Source organism: Eptatretus burgeri, chromosome 14 (genome assembly GCF_056783735.1).
Source record: "Eptatretus burgeri isolate ZD-2024b chromosome 14, Ebu_testis_v1, whole genome shotgun sequence".
Taxonomy (NCBI): domain Eukaryota; kingdom Metazoa; phylum Chordata; class Myxini; order Myxiniformes; family Myxinidae; genus Eptatretus; species Eptatretus burgeri.
The window spans coordinates 21,836,867-21,853,637 of record NC_140974.1 but is presented as its reverse complement, the minus strand read 5'-3'; the positions used below and the strand labels follow the sequence as shown (position 1 = coordinate 21,853,637).

The window sequence follows — 16,771 nt, the reverse complement described above, 5'->3', positions numbered from 1 at the left end:
CTGCACAGTTACCAATAGCGCCACAACCCATGAACCAGTGAATCCAATACTCCCCAGGCACGACCCAGATGTCTATTGACCTCTGGCTCACAGCCAGCAGAGACATGAATATCACTGCAATGGGAAGTGAATCTCTCTGTGACCTCAACATCCTCACCTCAAACAGGTACAGACAAGATAGTAGCATCCAAAATGTCATTGAAAGCCTGGATCTTAGTTTTGAACCAGGAAACCCATAAACCCAGCAGCTCTAACTCCTCAATCAGCACCTCAAGGGCATCCAAAAGGATATCCAGAGTCTCTGCAAAGAGGACTGCATCATCTGCGAAGTCAAGGTCAGAGGTCTTCACATTCCCAAATGATGCACCGCAGCTTGATCTCTCTGAAATCTTCCCCAGAATCCAGTCCATACAAGTGCTGAAAAGTGTGGGGTCCAGAACACACCCTTGACGAACTTCAGTAACAATTGGAAATAATTTGGTGATGGTATCACCACATCTCACAGCATTCTCAGTTCCAGAGTATGGTTCAGACATCAGATCGATCAGTTTTGGTGGTACCCCACAAAGACCAAGAATCCTGCAGAGGGCATCCCGATTCACTGAATCGAATGCTTTGTAGAGATCAACATTGCCTGCAAGCAGCCCCTGCCGAAACTCTTATCTGTGTGCCTGCCGAAAATCCCCTTCACCAAACCCCAATTCAACAACCCCTCTTTCATTGCCTTGGTCTTTCTTTCAACCCCGCTGGTTTATTCTTGCCCTTTGGTAAGTCTTTCTTCCTTACCACTCATATGAACTCATTCTTTTATTATTTACTGCCAACCACCATCGCTCACTGTAAAAAATTAATCCTCTGGCCCAGCACCAAATTACTTTCCTGCATTCAACCTTCCTTGTACTTCCTCAATTCTTCCTTTACTGAATGTCCACGTTCACCATGTGGGACAATGCTTCTCGAGTACGAAGTGTGGTGTGGCGCTTTTCCCATGTGTGATGGATTGCAGTGTGTCGAGTATACACAATACAGTGCACACAGTAGACCAAACATTTGTATGTGAGGGAGGGAGTGGGAAATTCATCGCTTCCTTGGGCGTGTAAAAGAAGGGGTGGAGGCACTCATGGCTGTCAGCACAGAATGATGTGGGATTTTCTAATTTTCAACAAGCTGCATCATGGACCACCCTTAACTGCCCCCCCCCCCCAATGAGATGAGCACCAATGAGAAAGAGGCTCGCACCAGATGAGACAGAGAAAGTGATGTCCTGTGAGGAGAAAGGGGCTCAGAGCTTGTCCTTGTCCTCAAAGCTTGTCCAGAAAGGAGCAGATAGGAAGGAACGCAGAGTGCGGAGGAGAGGAGAAGAAAGCCCAGAGAGTGGATGGGGGAGTGGCCTCAAAGCTTATCCTCTGAGGAGCAGAGAGGAGTGCAGAGTGCAGAAGAGAGAAGGAAGGAGTTCATAGTGCGGAGAAGAGCAAGGAGGGAGCGGAAACACAGCAGCTTGGTCAGAATGCAGCTTGGTTTGTATGGAGCTGTTTGGCCCAGATACACAGCATAAATGGAGTGGCGTGCCGTTGGCAAATCTGGGATGCCGGAGAGGACTTGCCTACTCCTGCTGGATTCCTCAGAGATGTGGCTGCGCATCCCATCACACCACTTAACCACTCCAGTGTCCATCTTCTCTATCTTTCCCCATCCCCACCCCCACCAGCATATTTGGACAGGCACAGCCCCATTGGGCTATGTGAGGTGGGGAAAGGAGTCGACCCCATTCTCTGTACTTTTCTATTCTCCTAGCTCTTCTTGTCTCTTTCTCCTGGATTTAATGATGGCCATATGTCTTTTGTGTAAATACTGTAAGATTGTCTAAGAATAGGTTAAGATTAAGTCTACTCTTCTGTGCCTTTTGCCTGGAACTACTCGCATTAATGATTGCTTGCTTTTGTGAATAAAGTCCTGTAAATAATGTGCTTTTCACCATTCTGTGAATGTAAATAAATAGATTGTTGGTTGTTCTTTCAAATCTGTCACGGTTGTCCCTTTCCTCCATTGGTCTGGTACAGTGCATAGGTACAGTTCGATGGGAAGTTGTACCCCATGTGATTTGCTCTTGTTAGCCAGCATACACTCACTGCATCGCTCGGCAGTAACCGGAGTGTGCGCTGAGGGCACGAAACTTGGTTAATTTAATCACCTCCTCAGGTAAACTGAGTTCAACGGATAACCCTGTTCGGAGTTGACGAGGTTAATTGAGGTTTGTGGTCGTTTAGCAACCCGCTGGACCGTGGAGTCGTCTGTGGCTGATGGCCTCCGGACCGGGCGTTCAGAAGGGACCCAAGTGCTATTCCTTGTAGGGAACGGATGGATTAATTCTCCTAGAATTTGCTTATTTTATTATGATTTGTTGTACTCCACTTCCACCAGGTGGTGCTACATGTTACACATTTAAAGAGAGAGACTCGGGGAAATCCCTCGACTATTTGGCTTTACCACATATAACGTTCCCATGTACACCCCGAGTAAAACCAGCAGTTTTATACTCATTTTGTTGAGCGGTTCAGAAGTCAAACACAAACACGCAAGCAATTATAATATGATTACACTGCACAGTCATCGCACACTGTGCTTTGTATATTTGCATAAAGCAATTTGATTTGTCATAGTTCAGACTACTTGCCCACCTGCTTCGATCATTTGTCCCAATGTTAAACCCGAATGTGGAATCGTCTCCCTGTATACATTGTCTTTTCCTCCTCACTTAATTGTCTTTCAAATGCGCTCATGCACGCACATCCACCATCTTTTCTCCACACATCGAGTCTTTTCCATTGTGTTCCCTCTTGACTATCGTTTCTTGTTTTTGTGTTGTTCCTCCTTTTCTCCTTGTATGTGTCCACCCTCCCCACCCCTCCCTTCATATATCCTTTGATAGTTTGTGAACCTCCTGACCTTTGTCATTTATCTTCTCGATGAGGTTAAACCTTTGTATATAAAAAACTACCGTATATTCACAATGTTAATATCATGAATGCTCAAGGAAATACATGAAAATCTCAGAAGTTCGGTGATGATTCAATTGGGAAAGTGACCATCATGCATTAACAGATGAGCTTTGGAGATGGGGGGAGAGGGGAGGGGGGGGGAACACACCTGTCTCGTTGGGCATTGCATACCAACAAGGAGCACTGTCCCCACACACTTCATCATGTTGGTGTAGTACAGGTAAGGACGGTCACTGAGGAACAGGGAGGTAGACATGACATTGCGACCTCGCATTCCACACTTTAATGATGTGATTATCTTGCCATTTTATTGCTGGCTGAATGAGGGACGAGAACAAAATTCTTCAAACATCCCTTACTTGATCAGAACACAATAGTTTAAAATACATTTGAGACTAGGCATTTTTACCCATCACTTTGCTGACGGATTTAATCAAAAGACAACATGTTGTACTTCCCCAACATTCCACTCTATTCATTCTATTATTTGCCCGAGGTCATCTTCCATCTGCTTGGAAGCCAGCTGACATCACCTTTATCAACCATCCTTGCTGCTTATATATGTGTGACGGGAGCGAAAATCACTTCATGTTTGCTGAAAAGCTCAGTGTTGGATTCTTCGATTTGAACGTCTGCTTAAAATGAATAAAATGAAACATTTTGAAAATTTAGAATTATTCTCGCTCAGATTTCAACATCACCAGAATGCATATTGTTAAGAGGTCTAAAGTTTCTCTTTTTAAGAAGACGATTTGGAAAACCTGCTACCTTTAGGGGATACTTTGTGATACACATTTGGAAAGAGAGAATTGGGATCTTACCCCAACCGTGAATCCTCTCCTTCAGATATGCTACCCCGACAGAAACCAAACTTGGGGTACTCTTTAGTAACATGCAAAATTTTGCTGCATAGTGCTATATTTAGTTCAGTTATATTTTTCGTTTTTTGAAGGGTATTGTATGAACAAACAAATATACAATACAGTACAGGTAAATCCAATTCCCTGTTAATGTTAAAATATTAAAATAATCATGTTTGGAGGTTATGATGTCATCTCAAGCACAGACTTAAAAACCAACAAAGCTGGACAATTACAATATGAAAAGTACATGAGAAACCAAAGATATTGTTTCTTGTTTAAGAAATGCAACAGTGTCTCCATGCTATGAATTCTTTAACATCCATAATGATTCCCACCTTATCTTGGAGTCGGCTGTAGGGAAAATGTTTGGCCCAAGTCTTTGAGGAAATGGCTGGCCAGGCCTACCGATCATCTGAAGGTGATTTGTATAATAATTTGCTATTTGTTCAGGGTGCCGTCGATAACTCGCCTATTATTTTAAAAAAAAAGCGCCGTGGTATCTTTGACGTCCAACAGATAATACTATTAGAGAGGATATCCGGCTTAACGTTCACCTGAGTGACTGCACACTCGGTGATGCAACACCCTGCTTGCGGACTACCAATCAGACAGTTTATAGACTGATCGGTAATCAAACCCACACAAGACAGCCTTAGAGGTAAGTGGACAACCTCTACACTGTTGGACAACAAATGCAAATGTCTCTGAAGGTCGATATATTTCACGTAACATATTGATAGCTCTTCTCTGGGACTCGCGTGTCACCGTAGAAAAGAAGTTGGAAGCAGGAAATCAAACCACAGATGGGAAGCATAGGAAAATTTATTGGCAAGAAATAAAAATGTCCATTAAACAAAACGAACTGAAGCTTTTAATTTCCGATTTTTTTTTGGTGTCGAAATATAATTAAATACTTCGACAAACGTAGATGTGTATTTTTCAACCTTTCGATAGAACTTCTATTTTTTTTTTTCCTTCTTTGTCAGACCAGGAACAATTAACACAGCCCTTATATGGCATGAAGATTATTGGCAATTCAATCGTGAGATAGGGCTGAAACATGCAGTGGATTCAAATATGATAGGAATTTTGAATTGCCATGTTGAAATGTACTCAAACATGACATACAAGGGAATGGATGATGGGGTGATCGCCAAGTCTGAGCCTGCTATTCTACCAGCACACTGTAAGTAAGCTGCTTTAGAACTATATATGGAGTATGTACTGTATGTATGTATGTATGTATCGTATCCTTCTTTGAAACTGCGACAACTAGAAGGGCACTCGGTAGAGCGCAAACCTCCGCCACGTAATGCCTGATCCACGAGAACATATCGGGCCCAATACATTTTTGAAATATCGTGCTATACAGTACGATATCGTTTTTGGCCCTTTCTCTCAATGGTGAGATATTCTCACGTCATCTCATATCCAGATCCTTATGACACACCCAACCTGTCCACCAAGTTTCGTACGAATCTGTCCACAACTTTTTGAGATATCGTGCTATATATATCGGTTTAGCACTATCTTTCAACAGTGAAGAATCACTTAAAATATGATCAGATCTGGATCCGGATCCAGATCTTCACCAAAATCTAATCAGTCTGCCTGTGTCACACACTGAACCTGCCCACAAAATTTCATCCGGATCCATCAACAACTTTTTGAGATATCATAGACACAAACAGACAGAATGAGGTGAAAACATAACCTCCTTCACCTACGGTGGCAGGGGTAATTATGTCCACCTTCTTGTGGGGTTGGCTGGGTAATGTAATTGCATCCCAAATCTCTCATGAAGGTGATTTGGGCAGGAATTTGAAAAATGCTCAGCATGCCTATAAAACTCACCTCCTCTTCCCAAAAGATACCGAGCGAGCTTTAAAATGCAACCACGACCAGTGCTAGCGGAAGGGTCCTCTGGCTTAAAAGCTCCTTCTGAGGGATGACACGCTCATTGATATCTCACCCTGCCTACGAAACACCAAGGTGACAGTATGTAGCTTCGTTGGGATTCATACCCAGGCCAGAGAGCTTAAATGTGAGTGCCAGCAGGTTATGTGAATTTGAAAGTAGTGAAATTGCAGAATGATTGGAGGTCAGCATTGGAACTGTGGAAGCAATCGTTCAATCTCACTTGAAACTCAATAAGGTGAGTACGAGGTGGGTACCATGAAGGACTTATAATTTCATCAAAAGAGAACTCGTGTAGCCATCTCAGCAGTTCATGGAATGCTATCAGAGCCAGGGAAACAATTTAATTAAGAACATTAAGTTGTGAGGAAACCTGTGTCCATTGTTACACACCAGAATAAAAATGAGTCAATGGTAAGTGGAGACATTCTTAATGTTGACCACCCCAAAACATTCTCAAGGTTCACTCACAGCGCAAAAATCTGATGGTAATAGTATTTTGGGACCATAATCCTATTGTATAAAATAAGACAATACGTGACTTTCAAAATGATGTAATCAACCCCAACGAGCGCAGAAACCCCAGGAAACTTTTGTGTGCGGAGCAAAAGAAAGTATATCACGTGTCTGGGATAAGGATTGTTTCCTAAAAAGGCTCACTAAGCTCTAAAATAAGTGAAAAATACGTGAGAGAAAGGGCTGTGTCTTTGAGCAACCAAAGGCTTGGAGAACTTTCTCATCTCGCGAACGGGAAGCAGTTCGTGGTACAAACTCCCGACCATGTGGGTTGGAATAAGGCCTGAGTGGATGGATGTGTGCCACACAAACCTCTGACAGATCGCTACAAGTGAATGGACTGAATCTGTATGAAGTGCTTCTGAAAACTGATGGGAAAGACATATCTGAGGCATGTGAATATACAGGGTACCCAGGGTCAGGTCCTGGGTCGAAAATAATCCCCCCCCCCCACTCGAACCCTGGCAAGAATAGGGAGATGACTTGAGATTTTGACCTGAACACGGAGAATGGCGAAAGTGCTTTAACAACTGACCACTGTCAGAGTGGGTATTGACATGTTTTTTTTTTCACTTCAAAGGGAAATGGGTGTTACAATTACTAAAAGGAGACAGATAGCAGTTCCTGCTGTCGTAGAGTAATAAAAACGGTACCGTTGGAAAGCTAATGATGAATTCCCAATGGTTAGAAAGCCAATAATCAATTTACTTGGAATAAAATTTGTGTCTATATACATATATATATATATATATATATATATATATATATATATATATATATATATATCTTATTCCTTTTGTCATGTTACATTCTGATTAATTCAGTGTACTAATACTAGTTCTTCCACAATCCTCGATGATGTATGCAAAAAAAAAAAAAACCTGTTTGTCTTTTTTGACATTTGGGAATAAAAAGAAGTCTACATCAAACTTGAAATATTCTCTCAAAATTTTTGAAGCCTTATGACTGCTATATTCATATTTACATACATTGGGAACCTGCGAGACTCTAAAAGAGGATCGTCTGACATCATTTATGTCGTGTGCCTTATGCAAATGAAGCACCATGTTGCTCAAAGTACACTTCGTGTTATTCACCTTTCCATGTTATACAAGCATAGCCATAAACCCAACAGGTTGAATTTGTTCTTTCTGATGCTGTTGCTCTTATAGTAGTAGTATAATATAAGGAGCTTCTTGTCTGGCCATGGATATTTGTCGAAGAGTTAAGGTCCAGCTGACTGTTTTAAGAAGCTTTTCATGTCTTTCAAAGACCCTGTACTTTGGTCTTTAGGTTAATGATTGTGAGTTCAGTTTTGTCACAAAGTTCTTCATATTTTTTTCTTTTAAAACCTTTAAAATAAAAAAAAGCATTTCTCAATTGATGAACACGTCCAATACTTCAGAATAAAATGCTGAACTTGCACACTTCCCCACCATAGCTGTTGACTTTGTTAATTCTAAAGAGATCAAGTATACATCTGTGTATTTTGTGCACTATGCAGTAGAGATAGTAAGGTTCATGTACACCCAACTACAAAAACCATTTCGATAACAGCCTCAATCATTCCCATCTTGTGCCGTCAGCTGGGGAACGGTTTTGGCCCAACACTTTCACGAACCGGCTGGCCATCCCTGACGTTCGACAGAAGGTGATGGGAATTTGCAATGTCTTCATAGTGCTGGAGACAATTTGCCTACTCTTCGCAAAATACACATGATTTTAAACGTCCACCGATGACCAGTGTTGGCAGACGGTTCTTCTGAATTAACGTCCATCCGAGAGACGGCACACACATTGATGCCTCGCCCTGCCTATGAATGAACACCAGGATGACAGTTTATAGCTGGGCCGAGATTCAAACCCAGGCCAGACAGCTCAGAGGTGATCGTTCACGCACACCAAGCTCTTCTGCCAATGCATAAAAAGTGTAACATAGTGCAGGCCAATATTTTGAAGACAGACAAGAATAGAGCACAAAACACCGAAATGGAGACAAATACTAGAGCAGGATTTGGACTGAGTTATCTTGACTCCACATTATACCTGACCGAGGTTTCATCATGATGTAAGCACCAAATCTGATGTAATATAAAACTTATCCTGACATGTAGTAAGGTGAGTTCACAGGGATTGAGGGAAAGACAACAAAAACAACAACAAAGATAACTTTTACCTGTAATTCCCAAAACCACATAAGTTTCCATCTGATTCGGTGGGATAAATCACCTTCTTGGGGTCTCCGTGTATCCAAGCTGCCCATCACATTAAAAGGAAAGAGCAAAAAAATCTCCAATTTCGTAATACAGTATTTTCCAGTTTTATATCTATTAATTTCTTTCTTAATATTCATCCATTTTTATTAATTTCACTCAGTATCAATTGTACAACCATGCAGACAAAGGGAATGCAGACCAACTGCAACAACTGTCTGCTGTCCAAAATATTTTTTCCTTCATTTAATATGTCTATTCTCATCGACATTTAAAATTACGTTTCTAAAGACTGTATCACAAGCACAGCAGGAAATGAATGGATCCTTTTCCTTACCCAAGACACCAACAGCGATGTAACCAAGGATGAAAGTCAAAAAGAGTACAAGACAAATGATGTCTGTACAACTCCTGTGAAGCATACAAACATACAAAGCATTAGATATTTCAGATAATCTCTTAAATTCACACCCTTTGTTAGCATTCATTACAAATAGAAAAAAAATACCAACAGGTTATCTCAGAGGTTGTGTCTGGATTCAATTCCAAATCAGACTTTACAGTACTGTAAACTGCCGAGTTGGTGTTTCTCAGGCAGAATGTTGCATCACAGGTGACCCGTCTCGGCAGCCAGGTGAGCCGTCTGAGAGCATTGGTCAGTGGGAGTTAATGATCCCATGGTGTCTTTTGATGAAAAGTATAGGTTGAGCTATTGCCGGAATATTGGCCAAATTAATTACTCGAAACTAGCTCTAATAAATTAAATTACTCTATTAAATGAAAACAGAGTTGTCAATCCAGATTTCGCTCTTATTGGAACTTAAGGCCCGGTCACACCTTGACGTTTTTGCCAGCGATGGCAACGTATTAAAATGTAGGTAAAACGCTGGCTTATGTTGAACTTTTGATGTTTTTTTTTAAAGATTCGTACGTATTCATAGCGACTTGGTCTTATGTATAACGCATTGGTAACGGACACAGAACGTTTCGTTGTGTTATAGATAACTTATACCAACGAATGCTGAACCTGTTGTCGGCCTACACAACCGATGCCCAACGACAGTCTAACTTAGGCACAGCGCGTTGCACGCATCGCCGACGATGTCGTGACATAGCCTATTAAAAGGCTGACGCACAACGATTCGAATCATAACTGCCGTAGAAATGGAAGTGTCAACATCGCGGTCACACCTTGGCGATCTTTCCAGCGTATGCCGACCTAAGAAAAATGTGTCTAAAACGTTGGGGGCACGTCAAATACGGTATGAGTAAGTTTGGTATATGTGAGTAGAATGCTAAAGTATGCTATCATACGTCGTAGTAAGTAGAGTACGTCAAGAAATTTTAAACATGTTCAAAATTTTACGACGTACTCGGCGTATGACACACGTTCTGCATGCGATGGGGATAAGTTTTACACACGATATGTGGACGCTTACACACGTCCACAAAGGCGACTTATAAGCTACTCATAAGTCAAAACACGTCGCGGTAATGTCTTTTTTATGCGAAACTTATTTCTAACTTATGTTTGACGTGCTTTGAACCAATTCTTTACGTAGTCCCAACACACATTGACGTATGTAGACGTATTCCAATGACGTCTTCCGGTCGACAAAAAAAAAAAAATGAATGTGTTTCCAGCTTACAACTGCCATATAAAGACGTGTTCCAAGCGGTTTTGGGAATTGGTATATAAAAATGGTGTTCATAAAAGGGGAACCCAACCTTTTCGAGTCCTTTTTGAGTCGATGTCCATGTCAGCAGTAACAGTATCAGTATCACTATCAGTATTAGTATTAGTATTAGTAGTAGTAGTAGTTTGTTCATGTTGGCAGTAGTAGGTGAGTGTGAGGGGGAGGGTGTGGGTTATGATGGATCCTCCTTGCGTCCGCGTGTCCATGGGTAGGTTCATAGGCTGCCACTCAACGATTTAAATGGCTGCATCTCCACGATTGAAAGTAGACGCTTGCGCTCAAAAATTGGATTTTTTTTACACTCAACGACTTTTAAACGGTACCACTCACCTATTTTCATTGTTTACAATGAACGATTTAAATTGCTGTCACTCGCCTTTGTTTTTTGACGCTGGCGCTTGGAAATTTTAATCGTTTTTTTTGAATGTGCTAAATCGCTCAAACCCCACTATTGAAAGTAGACGCTTACGCTCAACAATTGGATTTTTTTTTACACTCAACGACTTTTAAACAGTACCACTCTGCTATTTTCATTGTTTACAATGAACGATTTAAATTGCTGTCACTCGCCTTTGTTTTTTGACGCTGGGGTTTGGAAATTTGAAGCGTTTCTTCTGAACGTGTAAAAACGCTCAAACTCGACTATTTTAAATAGACGCTGCCGATGGACAATTGGAATCATAGCCAAGCTAGACATCGAAGTGTGAACATCCTCGTCATGCCCAAGAAAAGTTTGAAGAATGCTGCAAATAAGTGTCCTGGCTGTGGCCGTGGACGCTGACGCAAGTACGATCCATTATACCGACGTCTTTCAGCCTATGAGTAACTTAAAAGTAACATCTTTCGATGTGTGGCAACGATCGCGTAACGTGCCAACAACACGTTAATCATAGGTTAGAAATAAGTTTCGGGTACGCTAAACATTACCTCAGCGTGTCTCAACTTATGATTAACTTACAAGAGCATGTGTTGACGTCTGTCAACGATCGCAGACCGTGCATACAACTTGTGGCCAGCGTAGCGGAACGTGTGAGTCATACGCCGGCATACGTCGTGAAATTTCAAGCATGAAAAAATTTGAGGACAACCAAAAAGTACAACGTTTAAAGCCAACGTACAATGACGTATGGCAGTGTTTTTCAGCGTGCTCTCAATGTTATCAAAACTTACCCATAACGTATTCAACGTGTGCCAACTTTTTAGAAAAAAATTCAAAAATCGGCATACGTTGGCTAAAACGTCAAGGTGTGACCGGGCCTTTATCAATATATCCTGCTGAATCGTTTATTCATGACCATTCTAAGCATGTTAATAAATAGATTGAACCCCTGAACTGGTCATGCAGCAAGTGCTGTGATAGGACTTGATATGTGCCTTGCTATCTCGTGAAATTAGGGGGTTCCTCGAGCCTATGCAACTGTTTCACCAGAAGAGCCTTTTTAAAATTCAAATTGTTCCTGGCTGCCCCCAGAACTGTTTTGTGTACCAACAGAGTTACTAAGTGGATGAAACAGCGATGTGTTGCCCTGATGAGCCCCAACAATGGCGAAACTGGTTGGGAGCTTTGTTGTTCATATGCTTGGTGACAGTTTTTGACTTTGACATTATTGTACTGTTAGAGGCCCTTCTGGGTTTGCAAACATGACATTGTTGTGATGATGTCATCACGGCATTGGTCCAAGTTCAGAGCATATCAATAATTCCATTTGTACATCTCCCGACAGCTTATTAACTAACAATGGTGATACTCGCTGTTTGTGATTGGTGGGTGAAACATAATGCGTCCATGCAGCAGATGGCACTTGTGGATTCCAAATACAATCTGGCCTTTCCAATCACAGTTAGTGGTGCATCATTACTAGTGTAGGGTCATATGTTGAAAAATCTGAGTTCGCATTTTTGGTCTGCCAACTGTTGTTTCTATACATTTTTGTATCCTTTAGACATCCCTAAAGGATATGAAAGATGTTGGGAAGTTTTCATTTTCAGTTTAATGCCTTTTTTTAACGAAACAATGCATAACCGTCAAAAACATTTAAAAAATGGGTATATTTTCTATCAGTGTTTTGTTTAAGAAGTAAAGTGTATCATGTGACATATCAAAATGATTGGAATGATGAGCTTTAACAATTTATGACACTTTTCAGTTATTATAGTAACAACAAAATAAATATTTGGACAAATTTGCAAAAATAGGCAAAATATTCTACTTTATGAAACCAGTGATATACCCAATTATAGCGTAAAATATAGACATGCAAATAGAATATTTTATTCTTTGACAAATAAATCCATGATGTCATTTGTTTGGATGCATTTAGCTCTGCTGACATTAGTCAACCAGCAGAGCTTATATACACATATATCATTGCCATGGATGCATCATCTGCCCATCCATCCATCAATCAACCATCATTATAAACAAATTAGAAAAAACTAATTCTGAAACAATTTGTGGAGAATCCATTGTTTTTCAGGTAATGCAGATTGCTGGTGGAGATGTTGACAAACTAAATGAACAAATACAATTATTTATATATGATATTATTTCTTCAGATAAGCTGAGAAACTTTGATATAATATAATGTATTATTAACTGCATTATAGAATGTATCTAACTGCATGGGCGGTGGTGGTTCCTAACATGAATATGTTTGTGTTTTAGGAAAATGGCAGAGCCACCAAGAAAGCAGCAGAAATGTGAACCTATTGATTATAAACTGTGCAATAGGTGCCAAAATGCAACTGGAGATCTGGTAACAAACCCTGAAGATGAGTCTTATGAAACCCTTCTTGACCATATACAGAAATGGGCCAGTAACCAAGATTCAGAATGTCTATCAATCAGCAACAGACTAGGTTGTGTTACAGCAGAACAGCTGAAACAATGGGGTGCTTCATGGCACAGAAACTGCTACAGAGACACAGTCAGTTCAAAAATGTTGGATGGTGCAAAAAAAAGGTATGACAAAAGTGTGGCACTGGGTGATGCAAGCCTAATCACAAAGCGTAGCAAAGGAGGACGGCCATCAAAAAGCAGACTGCAGATAAACCCAAAGTAGCTACATGTACAAGTGAGGGACAGTCTTCCAGCTCAGAACAATTTACAAGATCATCTGCAAAATCCTATGACAAGGAACTTTGCTTCTTTTGTGATAAGGATGATACCAATGAGCAGTTACATGATGCCTGTTCATTTAATATGGGCAAGGAGATAAATGATGTTGTTGCAAGTAGTGACAATAATGACTGGAAAGTCAGATTACAACCATCAATCTGTATGATGCACGGGCAATTGATCTGAAATATCACACAACATGCCTTCGAGATGCAAAGCGAAAAAATACAACCGTGAAACCTGAACTCAGACTCATACAGTCTGAAAAACAAGTAGCTGCTGATATCGAATTTTACAATATGGTAACAACTGTTTTGTCAGATGGACAAATAACACCAATGCATAAACTGCATGATGCATACAAAGACATCCTAGAATTGTATGGGTTAGTTGATATGGACATAACACTCAACAAATTGAAGTCCAAGATACAGGAGAATATATCATATGTGGTGTTCAGTCAACCATGCAAGAATTGTCCAGAGATGATATGTTCCAAAGCTATGAAGGACAAGGCAGTTGGTCAGGCAGCAGCTGCTGAAACTGATATGAATAAAGATACACAGACTGTATTCAACTGTGCCAAAATCATACGACAGCATGTACTCCACAGCAGGAAAATTGCATGGCAATTTGATGATTGACAGTGATGATGAAACTGAAAGTGATGATGATGATGTTGACCACTGACTATAAAGTATTAAACTGAAATTAACTTTGTGATTTACTATAAATAGAACCAGTTATGTGTATGTCATTCATGTTGACACTAAATGTTAGCAGCTAGATGTGTAGAATCTCTCGTCTAGTAATTAATTAGTATGACCATATATTAGAGTGGTAGTAATTAGAGTAGAATGTGTAGTATAGTAGGTAGGTATAGAATGTGTAATACTAGTACATTGTTTAACACATTTCAACAAACTGCATGAATATATGCACAAATGTGAATTTTCTGTAATAATCACCTTGCTTTAAGACTGCATCACTTCCTTAAAGTATTGTCATATACAATTTAGATTAGAACCACCCACCCCTCTAGACTAATGGGAGAAGTGATTTTTAACAATGCATCCCCCCCCCCTCTGTGACCAACCAGCCACTCACCCACCCACCATAAGAAAGTACTTTAGGGAAGCAATGCAGACTTATGATATGACCCTTAATACATTTAGGTATTATATAAAAAGTGCAACATAATGTCTTTCGAACCATCTGGATCTATACTGGAATTGTCCCAAACTATTTTATATTTGGTAACAAGAGTTTAACATGTTTTTCCCTGAAATACACTGCAAAAGAATGAGCATATAATTATATTAACTTGATATATGTATATGATTCCACATTATACAGCTTATTGTTAGTGATGTTAGTAAGTTTACATACCATCCAAGCAAAGTATATTTATCTATGTATGCTAACAATGCCTTAAAATCTATATCAAATGTCTAAAGTAGTATGCTCATGTGTTTGTAGAGACTGAGGCTCATTTTGAGGTGTCACATGCTACATTTATGTACAAAAAATAAAAAATAAAAAAAACAGTATACGCTTTTTTAGCTAATTTAGGGTCTTATCAAATTTGGGTCTAAAATTCATAAAAATAATACATTTAAAACTTCCCAACATCGTTGTTTTGTTAGAAGGATGTCCATAGAACACGAAAAACATTAGAAACAACAGTTGGCAAAGAAAAAATACAGGATTACACATGGCCCTACACTATACCTATATATCCACACCACACTACATATATATATATATATATATATATATATATATATATATATATATATATATATATATACATATATATATATATATATATATATATATATATATATATGTGTGTGTGTGTGTGTGTGTGTATGTGTGTGTGTAGTGTGGTGTGGATATATAGTATATATGAAAGCAGCCAAGAAATAGAGGTGTAGGAGGGAACACTCCTCCAGCCGAAGAAGCTGCATAAAGCAACCCAAGAAGACCTACGTAAGATAAGCGCTCTGCTGTTTCAAACCCTTCCCAGAGTTCCTCAACAACTATAAAGATGTTCACACATCATACACATGAGAATCCTAATGCTACACACCCCTTCAGCTACCGGACCAGTTTCATCACTTATTGGTGAATCATCAGTGATAGCACAGACAGCAATTCATACCAATGAGGCTCACAAGCATGTACCACTTGCAAACGTCAAAAACAGTCAATATATAGGGCGGCCATAAAGTCTGTAAACATAGGCGAACATACATTATAAATGGTTTATTGACATCACATTACAATACATGATATGTTCAATGACATGACATGACATGTTCAATGAGCTGTGCAAAATAGCAATGAACGAGGTGCATAAATGCAGCATTTCCATCAAGCACTGCACATGCATCCATGATGCATTGCCTCAGATGATTTGTGTCTGATTTTCACTGAATAAACCTGCGCCTTCAGCATACCCCAGAACAGTGCATTGAACTGTGCATTTCTCATGAGGGACAACACATTGAACATGTCATGTAATGTCATTGAACATATCATGTCTTGTAATATAAATAAACCATTTATAATGTACATTCGCCGATGTTTACAGACTTTATAGCCACCATATGTATATATATATATATATATATATATATATATATATATATATATATATATATATATATATATATATATATATATATATATATATATATATCTTCTTCTTCCGGCTGCTCCCATTGGGGGTCGCCACAGCGGATCATCCGTATGATCCGCATAGTGATTTGGCACATGTTTTACACCGGATGCCCTTCCTGACACAACCCTGGTCACCTCTTACGACACAGGGATATGGTACACCTATTTTAACCGGGGTATATACCGGCCCAGTATACTGGTACTCATTTCGCCGACCTCGGAAGGATTACAGGCTGAGTCAACCTCCTGGTGTATTAATTCAGTGGCCCAACGGGGCTTGAACTCAGGACCTCTTGGATCCCAAGCCGCTGCCCGAACCACTGCGAATATATATATATATATATATATATATATATATATATATATATATATATATATATATATATATATATATATATATATTGTTACGAATTTGGAATTCGATCGCACTCAACATACAGGTTCCTTTAGCTCAGATATGTCGATAAGTGCATGTTCTATAGATAGCTTACCTCCATTGTTTAATGGGCAGAAATCGATTAAGTGCGCTGTGATTTAATTTAATCGTTAGGGAGCGATCCCAACACAAAGGAAGCCGACCCTCCCCCTCTTCTGGGAAGAGGAAGAAGAGCCCTCCCGTCCCGTGATTCATGACATAAGCAACTCCCTCCCACCCACGGTTGTGCGGGCACGAGGGGATGAGTCACGCTGGGAGGGGGGAGGGCGGAGGAGGATAAGGAAGAGATCCTCTGCTTTGTTTGGGAGAGTGGGCTGGTTCAGTAGT

The 16,771-nt window shown here is 40.0% G+C and overlaps 1 protein-coding gene across 1 annotated transcript in view; it reads right to left on the bottom strand.

Moving 5' to 3' along the window:
• Positions 1-16,771, bottom strand: part of LOC147012769 (choline transporter-like protein 4) — a 58,302-nt gene that overhangs the window by 36,682 nt on the left and 4,849 nt on the right. Inside the window, exons 3-5 of the mRNA XM_085853947.1 lie at positions 8,846-8,919; positions 8,472-8,550; positions 3,148-3,232 (exon numbers count right to left, since the gene is read on the bottom strand). Coding sequence (XP_085710073.1) covers positions 3,148-3,232; positions 8,472-8,550; positions 8,846-8,919 — 238 coding nt within the window. The remainder of the gene's footprint in view (positions 1-3,147; positions 3,233-8,471; positions 8,551-8,845; positions 8,920-16,771) is intronic.